Source organism: Protopterus annectens, chromosome 4.part1 (assembly GCF_019279795.1).
Source record: "Protopterus annectens isolate FY-2018-M chromosome 4.part1, PAN1.0, whole genome shotgun sequence".
In the NCBI taxonomy this organism is placed as follows: Eukaryota; Metazoa; Chordata; order Ceratodontiformes; family Protopteridae; genus Protopterus; species Protopterus annectens.
In genome coordinates this window covers 765,075,091-765,090,157 of record NC_056734.1, presented here as the reverse complement: position 1 = coordinate 765,090,157, position 15,067 = coordinate 765,075,091, and the positions used below count along the sequence as shown (strand labels likewise).

General features: G+C 37.8%; 1 protein-coding gene across 1 annotated transcript in view; it reads right to left on the bottom strand.

The window, feature by feature from the left end:
- The window catches only part of LOC122801303 (extracellular calcium-sensing receptor-like), a 106,095-nt gene extending 97,769 nt beyond the window's left edge, over positions 1-8,326 (bottom strand). Inside the window, exon 1 of the mRNA XM_044070848.1 lies at positions 8,042-8,326. Coding sequence (XP_043926783.1) covers positions 8,042-8,299 — 258 coding nt within the window. The 5' untranslated portion in view covers positions 8,300-8,326. The remainder of the gene's footprint in view (positions 1-8,041) is intronic.
- Positions 8,327-15,067: the final 6,741 nt, after the last annotated feature.

The window sequence follows — 15,067 nt, the reverse complement described above, 5'->3', positions numbered from 1 at the left end:
AGGGCAGTCGGGCTTATAGAATAGTGCTAATATTTTGTTTCTCTTTTTCAGATGGCCAAATTACCAGAGCTGAGACAGAGGTGGCAAGCAATCGTGGCCCAGGTGGAGGAGTTGTTCCAGGAGGCAACAGCATTGTAGGTGGTGCAGGAACCTGAGCAGACCCCAGGTCGGAAGAGGTGATGCATGGCAGTGAGAACCCCAGCCGGGGGAAAAAGCAGCAGGCATTGCAGAAGGGGATGGCAGTGGAGACTCCGGTTCCCAGCACATCACAGGATGAAGGGGCAGGTAATGTTTTTATTACAACAGCATTGTCGGGGGAGCTAGGAGTTGAGGATGGTGGGGTGGGGAGGGATGACAACTTGGCGGTTGGGGATCTCGGGGTGGTGTGCAAGGGATAGAGGAGGCGCAGAGGCAGCTAGCACAGGGTGCCAGGTACCCGGTTAGAGATGCGACGGGGGGTTCCAGGGACAGTTTGGGCTTGGGCTCGGAGGTAGGCTCTGATTTTGAGCTGCGACCTGGGGATTGGTTGGCTACCCAGTCCTTGGGGCAGGGGACAGGAGCAGTTATTCTGACTCCTCATATTTTGGGTCCGGTTAAAGAGAAAATTTGGAAAGGGGAGTATGTGGATTTTTTGAGCTGATTGATGCGGAAAGGGTCCAATGGCTAGTGGAAGCAGAGTCCTCTAACAGTAAGGACTTGTTAGCGGCCTTAGCAGCATTGGGAAGGCAGAGGGTAGGTAAGCTTCACCCTAGGACATGGGTTAATTGGGTGGTTGGCTTTATTTATTTTATGGCAGTGCAGCTGGAGAAGGATGGGTCCTTGGTTCTGCCGCTGTTAGGCTATTTTCTTACCATTCATGAGGCACAGTGGTTAAGGCCGGGTAATGCGTGGCTCTGGTATGATCAGCATTTCCGCAAACGGAAGGCTGTAGACCAGTCACTTCGTTGGGAGGTGCGTTACCCAGATCTATGGCTGACTACGATGATGGATAGTTATGTGGGCTTTAACAGAAGATTGAGTGGACCGGAAACAGTGGGTGTGTGTTGGTCATTTAATAGTGGCTCCTGTTCATGGGTGGGGTGCAAATTTTCCCATGTTTGTTCGAGATGTGGAGGGGGTCATTCGGCCATTAGCTTTGGTTGGCAGGATTTGTCCTGGAACTCCAATGTGATGGGTCGTGAAGGTGGTTTTGGTGGGCAAGGCTTTCAGCCGGCCAGGGGGAGGGGTAATTTTTGTGGGTCCCAGGGATTTGGACTCGGGTTCTTTAAAGACAATAGAGGGAGGGGGCACTGTTCCCTATTAAGGTGGAGATTCTCTGGGATAAGTTTCATCGGTTTCCTGGCTTGGCCATGAAAGAGGAGATAATACAGGGTTTTCAAAAAGGGTTTCCTATTAAGTCCACAGTGGGAAGGGGTGGGGGGGTTGCAAGGATTTATGATCTGTTCAAGGTAAAGAGGACATCTTGGAGGCTTTATTGGATAAAGAGAGTAGGGAGGGGCAGTTATTGGGTCCTTTTGATAGTCCGCCTTTTAGTACTTACAGGGTGTCGCCTTTGGGGTTGGTGCCGAAGACGCGAGAAGGGGAATTCAAAGTGATACATCACTTGTCTTATCCGGAAGGGAATTCAGTAAATTATTTTATTGCAGAAGAGGAGGTTAGGGTGCATTACGCTTCCTTAGATGATGCAGTAAAAGTGATTAGGGAATTTAAGGAGCCATGGTTGGTTAAGGTCGACACTGAGTCGGCTTTTCGATTGTTTCCTAGTAGGAGGGAGGATTGGCCACTATTGGGGATGTGGGTAGGAGATAAGTACTACTTTGATAAAGCTATGCCCATGGGTTGTTCAGTGGCATGTGCGACTTTTGGGAAGTTCAGTACAGTATTGCATTGGATTTGGCAGCAAAAAGCGGGGACGCAAAAGGCAGTGCATTATTTAGATGATTTTCTGTTGGTGGGCGAAGGAAAGGTAGGAGCACAGGAGGGTTTGCGGGAGTTTATGGTCATGTGTGAGGAGTTAGGGGTACCATTGGCCCAGCATAAGATGGAGGGTCCGGCAAGGGCATTAGAATTTCTTGGATTAACAGTTGATGCGGAACAGGGATTGTTTTGTTTACCAGAAAATAAAATAGAGAGGCTTAGGTCGGTGATATGTTCGGTGCTGGTTAAGGATAAGATTCGGATTCGTTCAGTTACAGAGTTGCTGGGGCTTTTGAATTTTGCCTGCAGAGCAGTACACCCAGGGTTGGCTTTTTGTATGTCACTGGCATTCTTGCTGAAAGGGGTAAGAGCAAACACCATTGGGTTAGGGTAAACCAATTGGTGCAGGAGGACTTGGGGTTGTGGAACAGGTTTTTGCAACAATTTAATGAGGTATCTTTTTGTCAGTCAGACTGGGTAGGGCAGGAGGAACTTCAGTTGTTTATGGACGCAGCTGAGGGTGCTGGCGTGTGGGCCTATTTTAGGGGTTGGTGGTTTGCGGCTGAATGGCCTCATGATTGGGAGGAGGTATGGAAGCGGGAAGTGTCCCTTCTGGAATTGATGCCTATATTGGCAGCTTTGGTGGTGTGGAGGGAGCAACTGAGGGGAAAACGAGTAGTTTTTCACTCAGACAATATGGCTGTAGTGAGAGTATTGCAAAAGAAGATAGTTAAGTTGGGCTTGTTATTGTTGGTATTACGTAAATTGGTTTTGCAAAGCCTTCCAACATTTTTTTCTTTTACAGGAGTGCATGTGCCTGGTGTAAGGAATGAGATTGCTGATAGTTTGTCCCGATTTCAGTTTTGCAGGTTTCAAGGGTTGGTTCCAATGGTGGAGAAGGTGCCAGAAATCCTGCCAGAGGAGGTGTGGAATCTTGGGACGATGTAGCCAGGCAGTTGGTACAGCAATCCTGGGCCCCTTCTACAAGGAAGGCGTATTGTAGGGCTCTTTCTGAATTTAGTCAGTTTATTTTGCAGCTGCCAGAGGAGGAAGGGGTATGGTCAGAGGAATTACTACTGCGCTATCTAGCTTGTGCTTGGGGGTTAGGCAGGGCTTTGCAGATGGTTAAGGTAGATTTGGCGGTGATTAGTATTTTCGTTATGGTAGCGAGGTTGCAGGATTTCAATAAGTCTTGGACATTAGGGCATATGTTAAGGGGATTGGGTAGAATGGTGGTGGAACATAAGGATAATAGATGGCCAATTACAAGGGTTATATTGAAAGTTTTGTTGAAAGGGTTAAGTTTGTTGCAAAAGGTGTCTATGGATTATTTTATGTGGGGTACGTTATGTACATGGTTATATTTTGGCGCTTTTCGTATTTTGGAGTTGTTATGCTCGTTATGTTGGAAGAATGTCATTATAGGGGAGGGTGAGGTTACTATTGCATTAAGGAGGAGTAAGACAGATCAGTTTGGTAGGGGATGTGTGGTGGTGCTTAAATTGGACAGGAATCATTGCATTTGTCCAGTAATGTGGGCAAAAGAATTTGTGAGGAAGTGAAAGGGGAGTGTGGATCAGTTAATTTTTTGTTCAGTGGATGGGAAGGTGGTGTCGAGTAGTAGATTCATACTTTTGGTGAGGAAGGTTTTACATGATATGGGATTTACGGTGGAGAGGTTTGCAGCTCATTCATTCAGGCTAGGTAGGGCTTCAGATTTAGCTAGAGAGTATAGTTCTATTGAATTGATTAAAAGGGTGGGGAGGTGGTCTTCAAATGCATTTTTGTCTTATATTAGATAAGTTGTGGTGTGATGATTAATTTTTCTTCTTTTCTTTTAGGGAAGCACATTATCATCTTGGGGCATTTGTTCATCCACTGGTCAGAGAAGCGTGCTTTAGTTAGGGATGATGGGGTAAATTTGGGTTTAGCACATTTAGGGTGGTTAGTGTCTTGGCATCATGTTAGGGGGCTTAGGTAGGATGGGTTGTTACATGAATTTGAGAAAGCTAAACTGAAGGTGGGTTGTCCATGTATATTGGTCATTCATTTAGGGGGTAATGACTTGGGCATTGTTCCTAAAAAACAATTGATGGACATTATGTTGCAAGATTTGATGAGATTACAGGCATTGTACCCGGGTATGGAAATTGTGTGGTCACAGTTGGTTCCGTGTTTGTGTTGGAGGGCTGCATATAGCCATAAGGCGATTGAAAGGGTTAGAAGGTGTGTGAATCAAAGGTTGGCTAGGCAATTAGGGATTTTGGGGATGCATTCTATTGACCATAGAGATTTTGGGGATGGAGAGGAGTCTTGGTATCGGATGGATGTAGTACACCTTAATGATGTGGGTCTGGATCTTTTTAATTTGCATCTGAAGCTCTTTTTAGAGGATATGATTGCGGCTAAGGTTTAGGAGGGGAAACAGCCTGGGATCAGGCTGATGGCAGAGAAGAGGGACAGGATTGCCCTCTTCTGTTCCCCCTCTAAAGAAGGTGTATTGGTTTATGGTTTTGGTATGGTGTGAGGTGAGTAGGTACACTGCCTATTTATGTGGGTGAGTAGGTACGCTGCCCCGGTGAAGAAGGTATCAAGGTGAGTTGGTACGCTGCCTTGAGGTAAAGTTCATCCAGGGTGAGTGGTGATGCTGCCCGGAGATCATCGTTGTTGAAAAAGTTAATTAATGTTGGTTTTTGTGTACATAGTTCATTGTATAATACATTTTAATAAAGGTCGTCAAATGTCTTTTTGTGTGTAGTGTTGTTATTTAAGGGGGGATGGGACAATTCATGTTATAAGAAGAATATATAACCCACTGTGAGAAGTGTCATTGTTTTTTCATGAGAGATTATATGTTTCTGGGAACACAGCACAAGATATGTAGTCATGATTGAATAAGAGCCTACAGTTGCACAGAATAAAAAATGAAGGTAAAATAACAGTATTCAAGGAAACTACTATAATATACAAGGGTCATGAAATAATTAAATTGTATACTAGAAAATAAATGTGCAACTGAATAAATTATACAAGAAGAAGAAATAATCCAATTTGACAGGCAACACTGCAAAAGAATTACCAATTTACGTTTCATGGAAAGGTGAACTTAAAAGATTATTTTGGCTTTAGATACAGTAGTGGCCAAAAAATAAGGCCACCAATCATTTTTCAACAAAATGAGCTGTAATGTTCACAATATGTTAATTTTATATTATGTGTATATATATTATTTGCTTTTGATTGTTTAGAGTATCTTTGTTTCCTGTTTACACAGTTTTGCTTGTCTGCAATGATTTTTACCGAAAATTGTATGAGAATTGATAAATTTATTTATATGATTTGTATTGGTTAGAATGGGTAGAAATTGTGATTTTAAGCAAATTTATAAAGGGACAAGTTATAGCACTGCACTCCAAAGGTTGCTCCCAATGTGATGTGGAGTACAAATTACCATTCATCTGGATGGTGCAACACATCATGCTAACTGTGGCCGCGATTGCAAAACATCACTTACATCAAATCCTCAAACTTCAACTTTTCAAATAGCTCATCTGGCTAAAGAACAGGGAATTAATATCAGTTCTAGAAGAGTTAGATGATGTCTAGCAGAAGATTTTAATCTGATGGCAAGAAGACTTGCTAAGAAACCGCTTATGACAAACAAGCAGCTTAGAGATCAGATAAAGTTTTGTTATGCCTTGAAAGATAAGTCTGCTGGGAGGTGAGAAGAAGTACTGTTTACTGATTAAATTACATTTCAGCAAGTGCGAGCGTCAGGCTATAATTACATGAGATGTCCTGTTAGTGAATGCCTGAAACCAAAGTATGCAATTAAGAGAGTCAAAAGTCCTCCATCCATTACAGTATGGGGAGCCATCTCAGTGAAAGGGCATTGTGGAATTCACATATTCAACAAAGCTGAAAAAGTGAATGCTGCAAAATATATTTCTGTGTTGAACTCAAAAGTAAAACTCCATTTGAACATTTCCGGAACAACAATATTTCAGCAGGATTCAGCTCCATGCCATACTGCCAAGACAGTCAAGAAATGGTTTGTCGACAACTGCATTCAGCTCTTTCCAAACTGGCCATCAAATTTGCAGATCTCACTGTCATAGATAATTGCTGGAATATTATGAAGGAGAAGGTGGCAGCACATCAGCCAACCTCAGATAAGGATTTAAAAGATGTCATCAAACATGTTTGGGTGACTGTGATCACGTCAGAATATCGCATATCACTGGTTCACAGCATGTAATCTCATATCAAAGTTGAAGAATAAGGGAAATCTTACCAAATATTGACTGTTAGATGTGTAGAATTTTGTTTTTCTCTGTTCTTCAATAAACATTTGCTTGTCAGGTTGAATGCAGCTACAGTAATTGTAATGCAAAAAGACAAGAAACAGGCAATATTGGTCAAAAAGTTGAAGTGGCCTTATTCCTTTGGCGACTACTCTAAAAGTATGCACATATGTCATGCTACAAGCCTTATAATAAACAAGTCAAAACAGGAGACATTAATTATAAGGTCAAAAAAGGGAAGAAAGTTAGTAAAGGAAAAACAGCAACATATGTTCATGTGGGAAGTACCACTGAAGATAATAACTATCTGAAATGGAATTAACTTAAAAAAGTCAACAAAATGCTTTGACTTAGTAGTAAAAGCAGAAGACAGCAACTAAAACATCAAGCTTTGGAGTAACATTTAAAGGAAAGAAAGAACAGTAGATGGAACTGTTAAATCTGAGTTCTTAGCATGCTGTCAAAATGGAGAAGATGGTTAAAGAAGCCCTCTTTAAAGATGTGAAGAATAATAATAAATGGAATTAAATACATTTTTTTATAGGTGCTCTAGTAAAATGGCAGGACACACCAATTTGTGGTAACTACAGATACAGGGGAAAAACAAAATAACTACACTGAGCAACAGTAGGGCACATAAGTGGGCCATATCGAGAAAACAGCAAGGAACTAGAGAATAAGCATATGTAGATACATATTTATAGATATAGATATTTCCATTTGGGGCAGATTAGCTGACATGACTTAACAGAATACCGGATAGTGTTACAGAAACAGAAACAAAATAAAGTAATGTGGTGACAAAATACATTTTGTAATCCTGATATCAAAGAGGTTATTTCAAAGCTTTTAGTACAAGCTGAATCAAGAGAAGGATTAGTCAAAAATCATTTTGGGTCAGTATGTGCTACAAAAACAAAAGACATAAGCCTTGAGTATTATCATTTCAATAGTGTCAGTGTATCTAAATATTTACACTGTTTGTGGTTTTCTTCTTCTGAAGTGATTATACCAAATAAAGATCATTCATTTCACAAATGCTTCGACTTATTCTCCCTCAGTCTTGTGTAAACAAAGAAGAGATGAGTCTACATTTCTAAAGACTTGACATTACACAAAATAACTACTCTTATATATCAGTAAAGGCCTAAACCCTGTAATTGGCAGGCTACAAAGTATTATCTGCAATACTGAAGTATTCCTTAAAGTAAAATATTACTAGGCTGGCATAAACAGATATTTATTATTCAATAATAAGTGTATCAATAGTTAAATTATTTGTTATCATCAGCTAAACACAATGCTCACAACATGTTTTAGGTTCTGTATGAATTCTGAAGTATTTATACAGGAAAAGAATGATTGTTCAACTACTAACAAGTGAAATCATCTAGCATCAGCACCACCACCAACTACTACAACATAAAGAGAAAAACAGAAACAAAGAATGAAAGAAAGAAAGAATGAAAAGAAAGGAAGAAATAAAGATAGGAATGGGAGGAGCTTTAGCTGTGATCATTCCTGTTGCATATGAAGCGCTATGTTGCTTGCATTGTAATATAATACAGTTTAAATGGAACAGGAAATAGCTGTAAATAAATCATAATTAAATATAGCCCAAGCTGCACATAATGTGTTTATCTGCTTGAAAAGTAATTATAACATGTATTTCACTAGATTTACCTAAATGTTCATGCTTAAAATTAATATTCCATAATCAGTTGCATTTTACTTTAACGAATCAGTCTTCTTTTTGTTTGACAGATGAAAGGACATTTTAATCTGCGTATATCTGAACCATAGTTATCCTAACAACTTACCATGGGGATTTTGAAAGTACTTGCAACTCTTGACACTGTAATGGATTGAGTTGACCCAGAATCTCCAACAATTGCTTGTACATGTTTGGCTCCCTTGCACAATGCAGCAGATAGTATACCTTGATTTGTACTAAGCATCACAATGGTTGCTTGCAGTGCGGTAAGGGGTGCATCACATGAATCATAGATCTTGTACCCCAGTGTGAAATTTGGAAGCAAATTAATGTTTTCATTTATTTCTTTAATTGCAAATCTCATAGCCTGTACCCACTGGAATGATCTGAAATCAAAACTATGAATACAACTCAAGTTAAAAATGCAGTCAGAGGTTAAAATTATATCTTGATAGTTACTTGTTCACTTGAAATTGAAATGTTTAAACAATCCATGGCGTGTGTGGGTAAAGAAATTCAAATATATCAATTCATTTTCAGGGAATGCTTGGGAAGAAAGGTTCCAGTGAAATTTACAGATACCAGCTGCATGCATTAAATATTGAGATAAAATAAAGATAAAGATTGCTTCCGCAGGGAAATGCAAATACCAAAATAATATTAGTTCACTGAAAATAAGTAGCATTATAAAGGGTGTAATCAAATACTAGGCAAAGGGAAGAATAATTGAACCAGTAAGACAATATACTACACTAAACTGGTCAGCACTAAAGTGACATGAATCCATAACATCAGAGAAATGCAGCAGGTTTTCTTAGTAGCACAGCTTATGAATGAAGCAGTTATAAGAGGAGGGGCTAATGAAATCCAAGAGCACACTTGTCCAACCTCAGATCTGACTACAGAAAGCATTTGGTGATTGGTGTACATTGATGCTATAAAAGTACTATGAAATGATTTGGGTATTTTTAACTTCATAGATTTGGATTGCATGAGAAAAGCTATTAAGCAAGGCAAGTCTAAGCTAGGGAGGCTAATATACTCTAGCCCATGTAAGTATACTATTACATTTCCAGGACCAGTTGCTATACATATAATTATGCAAAATTTTCTTAACCAAGAGATTCATTGTTATTGGGCAAGGACACCATAATATCTGGGCTGCCCTCTGCAGTTTGCTTACCATGCAAACTGCTCTATGGCAGATGCCATTTCTCTAGTACTCCATCTATCCCTGGAACACCTTGAGAATAAAAACTCCTATGTGAGGGTACTATTCATCGACTTCAGCTCTGCTTTTAACATGGTCATTCCTCTTCATCTGGTAATGAAGCTACTCCAGCTAGTCCATCAGTACTCTACTTTGTAACTGGATTCTTGACTTTCTGTCAGACAGACCTCAGAAAGTGTGCGCAGGAAATAACTGCTCAGATAGCATCACTCTTAACACTGAAGTCCACAAGAATGTGCACTAAGTCCCCTGCTGTTCACCCAGTTAACACATGATTGTATAGCCAGGTACAATACAAACCACATCATCAAGTTTGCTGATGACACAACGGTGGTGGGCCTCATTAGTAATGACTATGAAACAGTGTATAGAGATGAGATGGAACAACTGATTACATGGTGTGGAAATAATAACTTAGTACTAAACATAAACAAGACAAAAGAGGTAACTGTGGACTACAGGAAAAATCGCAAGGAACATTCTCCCTTTACCATCAATGGGGAAACAGTGGAAAGAGTGAGAAGCACAAAGTTGCTGGGAGTGCACATCGAAGAGGACTTGTCTTGGAACACAAATACAAATGCCATAGTCAAGAAAGCGCACCAGATATTGCAGTTTTTAAGAAGGCTGAGGAGTGTGAATCTGCCATTGACAGTTCTCACTACCTTCTACAGAGGTACTATAGAAAGCATCATGATGAACAACCTTGTAGCATGATATGGAAGCTGCTCTACTGCTGAGAGCAAATCCCTCCAGAGAGTGGTGAAGACAGCCAAGAGGATCATCAAGACCACCTTACTACCTATCCATGATTTGTACTTATCCAGATGTCTCAGCAGAGCAAGAGGAATAATTAAAGAGTGCACTCACCCTGCTTATAGAATGTTCCTGCATGTATCATGTGGAAAGCACTTCTGAAGTATACATTGCAGAACTACAAGATTCAGGAACAGCTTCTTCCCTAATGTCATCAGGCTGCTGAACTCTAGTAAAAACTCCACTCCATGACGGCCATCTGGGTCAGTAGAAACTGTGGTAGTTTGTTTCATATTGTGCATTAACCCGGTTGCCAGTCTTATCTACTACTTATTGCAATATTCACCATGACTGTTAACTTATAGGTCATCTAGATCGGTAGCTGTGCAATAAAATATCTATTTCAGTGTAATACATGTTACAAACTTATAAATTAACCATAGTGCAATACTCTAAGGTCCATAGTGCAATACTCTAATGTTCACAGTGCAATACTTAAATGTCTCCTTCTGTGCAAGGATCAATGCAATGTCTTAACCAGGTACTTCTGCAATGCTAAAGTCTCATGCAAGCAAGTGTTCACTGTGAAAAGTGTTAAAATGTGTTTCTAATAATTTGCAGTATTAGTCTGTCTACCTGCATGTCTGTGGTGTAATAGATATGTGTTATATGTGTGTATCTCTGTGAAAATAGTCTATATGTTGTCTGCACGTTGAGTCCGGAGACACGGAATTTTGTTCAGTTTTTGCACTTGTGTGATTTCTGAATGACAATAAATTTTACTTTGACTTTGACTTTAATTATTGGTTGATAAAAGGGGAAGGGCATTGTTTAGAAACCAGGGTAGAGAAAACAGAATATCCAAACTGTTTGTTTTCAGGTGAGGTCTAAGCAAGAAAAGAGTTTGCTGAGTGCAGATTGCAATCAGGAATATAACTCTCCAGTGATGAGCTGTAAATTGGCCAATTACTTGGGTGATGAAGAAATGAATGAGTATTTTTTTCAGATTATATATTGTTAAAAATAGGACTTGAACTGAAGCTAGTGCATAAATATGAGATACATGTGACAGAATTTTCCTGTCAGACATACAGTATAATGGCCAATATACTGGTAGTGCTGGGGTGACAACCAGTTATGGTGACTGTCACCTCCTTCTAGCTGTGAGAACTTGTGCTGCAGTCATTACAGTCATGCTAAATTCCTGCTGTACCAGATCTCAGATTCAGCTGAAGCTGTTGAGACTGCTGGTTTTGAGTGTCCTCTGCAGTTATAAGGCAGGCTCAGTGGTGTCATACTCCACTAGGAATAGGGGAAAAGTTTAATTTGCAAATTCTGTTGCCAGCCTTCATTACCTGGTCCTATCATCTTGGGCATCCTTCACAGTTATGGCATTGTTGTAGTAATGGGTAGTATTAGGAGTACCCCACTCCCCGTTATGATGTCATATAAAGGGCATGGCTGGAATTGAGTGCAAAGATATCACTGCAAGATAATGGAGGATCTCCACATGATGCTTTACTAAACATCTTGCAAAATAGGGACATGTGATATTTAAAATCTTTTCAAGTAATAACTATATTACATGTGCATAAAACACACATTGTTCAGCGTAACAATAAAGTAACAACATTTTTTTTAATGGAAGTGATAGGTGTGTATGTTCTGCAATAGAAAGTATGTGACTAAATAGTTCAGGGTAGCACAAAGGCATTAAAAATAAACAAAAATAGCATTACCTTTTGCTGCACACTGAAGAGCCCTACCTCATCACTTGGCTCACACCCCAGACTGCTTTGTACTTTCAAAGATACAGTACATTACATACCTAATGTGTGACATCCTCTTCTACTACAAATAAGAAGCACCTGATCTATTTACAGTCATACATTGGAACTATATATCCACTATACCTAAACCAGTAAGTCATAAGACTAATTATATTCAGATATTAACTATGGTGATTAAGAAAGTTATAACCTGTACAGTTTTGAAATTTTAATTTTAAACTGTACAGTTCTGAAATTTGAGTTGCTTCTTTACCATTCTAACAAACAAACTTGAAAAGTAGACTTGTAAGCTAAAAGAAAGCGGCAACCTTGAGTCCCAGTCTTTGTAAAACGTCCAATTTATTTGAATAACACAAAATACTTCAACCAACAAGAATTCCACAGATACACAATGCTAAGCGCCTTCACCCATAAAGCTGGGCATCATCAGAGTACAATAAACATATTGCAAGTCATCCCTTTTATACTTTAAAAGTGCCCTTAATCAAACAATTAAATAATTAACTAATCAATTAGTTAAAACAGAGTGTTTCTTAAAGGTATTACAACCTTTTTCAAACATTGTTCTTAAAATAAAGTTGTTAGACAACATTTATGTCTGTTCAAGAGGTTCTCTAAAATAGAAAAACAACATTCAAATTGTTATAAAAATCTGAAATATAATATTAAATGGAGTAATGAAATTGTAAAAATACTGTGATAAAATTAAATAACTACAATAATAGAACCATAATATGGTAGTAGTTGCTTTAAAAGCTAAAGCTACTATGCAAATCAATCTTTCCACATTAATAAAACTGTCTTATAGTTAATTAACAAAATAGTAGTGGTGTTACTAAGATGTCAATTTTTATAAAAAATATTATTTGTTTTGGAAATATAAATATAAATATTACATAATAAATATAAATATAAATGTCTTTCAGTAATAAATACATAATCAATTAACAGTGTATACACAAAGGGAAATGTATGTAAATAGATAAAAAATTTTTTAAATATTTTAAAATATTTTTTTAAAAAAATACACTGTAAGTAAAAAAAACACTGTAATTAAGTTGTTGAGAAATTAATAAATTCATATAAAATGAGATCTAAGTTTTAATATACTAGAAATGGAAATTTGTTCATTTAACCCTGGCCATTTACTGGCGTTTAATCTAAGCTGCCATAAACATTCTTTTGCTTCCAGTAGATTTTTTACATCTCCACCTATATGTACGTTGACAGGAATTTTATCAATGACAAAAAATAAAAAACGTTTAAAATTTGTACAATTGATACTGTGATTAAATAGCATGTTAGTATTCTTGTGTCTTTTTATGTCACTCAGATGTTCAATGACACGTGTTTTTTAAGTCTTCTTATAGTTTTCCCTATATAAAATGCATTACATACTGAACATGTTGCTAAGTAAACCACCATGGTGGAGTTACAATTACAGTGGCCTGGACATTTAATAGTTTTTCCATAATTGTCAACAGTAGTGTATGGTCCTTCATTAATGTATCTACAAATTTTACATGAACCACACTTAGTCATCTTAGAATGTTTCAACAAATCACTGTGAGTGTTGTTTTCAAATAGTTTCTTAAGGTTTTTCCCTCTGCTAAATACTATATTAGGTTTGCTTCCTAAAATTTCGAGAATCTCTGAATCTGTCTCAATTACACTTGTCCAAACTTCTTGAATGCAAGTCACAATCTCATTTGTTCTGTTGTTGTATGGAATAATTAATGCATCATTCCTATTAATGTTAACCTTGGGAGTTACCTCCTCCTGCGTGTCACAAATCATAATAGGTTTGTATGTCGTTAACCTCTTTGTTTTAACCTCGTGTCTGATCTTAAATAATAGATCATGGGGGTAACCTCTTTCTTGAAACATGGCCATTAATTTATCAAGTTCATGTTCAAACAAAAGGTTGTCACTTATTATTCTAGACAATCTAACCATTTGTCCTTTGACCAAGTTCTTCTTTTGAAAGAAAGGATGACAACTATCAAAGTGTAGAAATGAATTTGAATGTGTTTTTTTTCTAAATAAAGTAGATGTAATAGTGTTGTTACTCCATTTAATATTATATTTCAGATTTTTATAACAATTTGATTGTTGTTTTTCTATTTTAGAGAACCTCTTGAACAAACATAAATGTTGTCTAACAACTTTATTTTAAGAACAATGTTTGAAAAAGGTTGTAATACCTTTAAGAAACACTCTGTTTTAACTAATTGATTAGTTAATTATTTAATTGTTTGATTAAGGGCACTTTTAAAGTATAAAAGGGATGACTTGCAATATGTTTATTGTACTCTGATGATGCCCAGCTTTATGGGTGAAAGCGCTTAGTATTGTGTATCTGTGGAATTCTTGTTGGTTGAAGTATTTTGTGTTATTCAAATAAATTGGACGTTTTACAAAGACTGAGACTCAAGGTTGCCGCTTTCTTTTAGCTTTTTTCTTTACCATTCTACCATATCAAGTAGGGCAGATTCAGTCTATGCACTTAATATGAGTGCGGCAGTCCATCACATCTCACAGTGACAGCTGCATTAGTGCTAGGTGGCAGTAGATGTCTCAAAACGTTTGGAACACTCAGGATCAGTTTCAGTAGCAGAAGTGAATCTTCACTCCAGAGTCAGTTAGCGCCCGACTGTGACTACCTGATGTTACTTTTGGAACCTGCTCTGATAGTTTCAACAAATATCTGTAATGCCACTTATGGTGTTGAATGACATTCCTTTGCACGGCATAGGATTCCTTTGTATAATGAGTAAATCCTGTATCCTGAAGCTGCAATTTTTATTCAAAGTTATGCTTCATCATCACTCTCACATTTTTTTCTTTCTATTTTTTTGAAAGATTCTTAGCTGTTTTGTTAGAATAAAATGCTTTAATAATTGCAATTATATTTCCTGTTATACCATTACAACATAAAGCAAGCTTCCATGGTTAACCTCTTAGGTCTAAACGCTTATGTATTGCATCTCCTGACATCTGTTTCTTCAAGTCATCTAACAGAAAAGTAAAGCAGATTTTGAGGGAGCTATCCGTTAATATGATGGGAAGATACATTTTGAAATCCAGTACATTTTAATATATATATATATATATATATATATATATATATATATATATATATATATATATGCAGTATGATACCCTGTTTCCATTAACTGCAAAAGTTTACATTTCATAGATGTAGTCTGAATTGATATGCCATTATTTCTGCACATTCTTTGTAATATTCAATGTATATCTCCTTTCTAATTTCATCTGAGCCTGACAGATCATTCATGTTCAGTTATTTAATTTTTTTTCTCTGGTCCTTTTAGTTGTTATTGGGATTCACAGA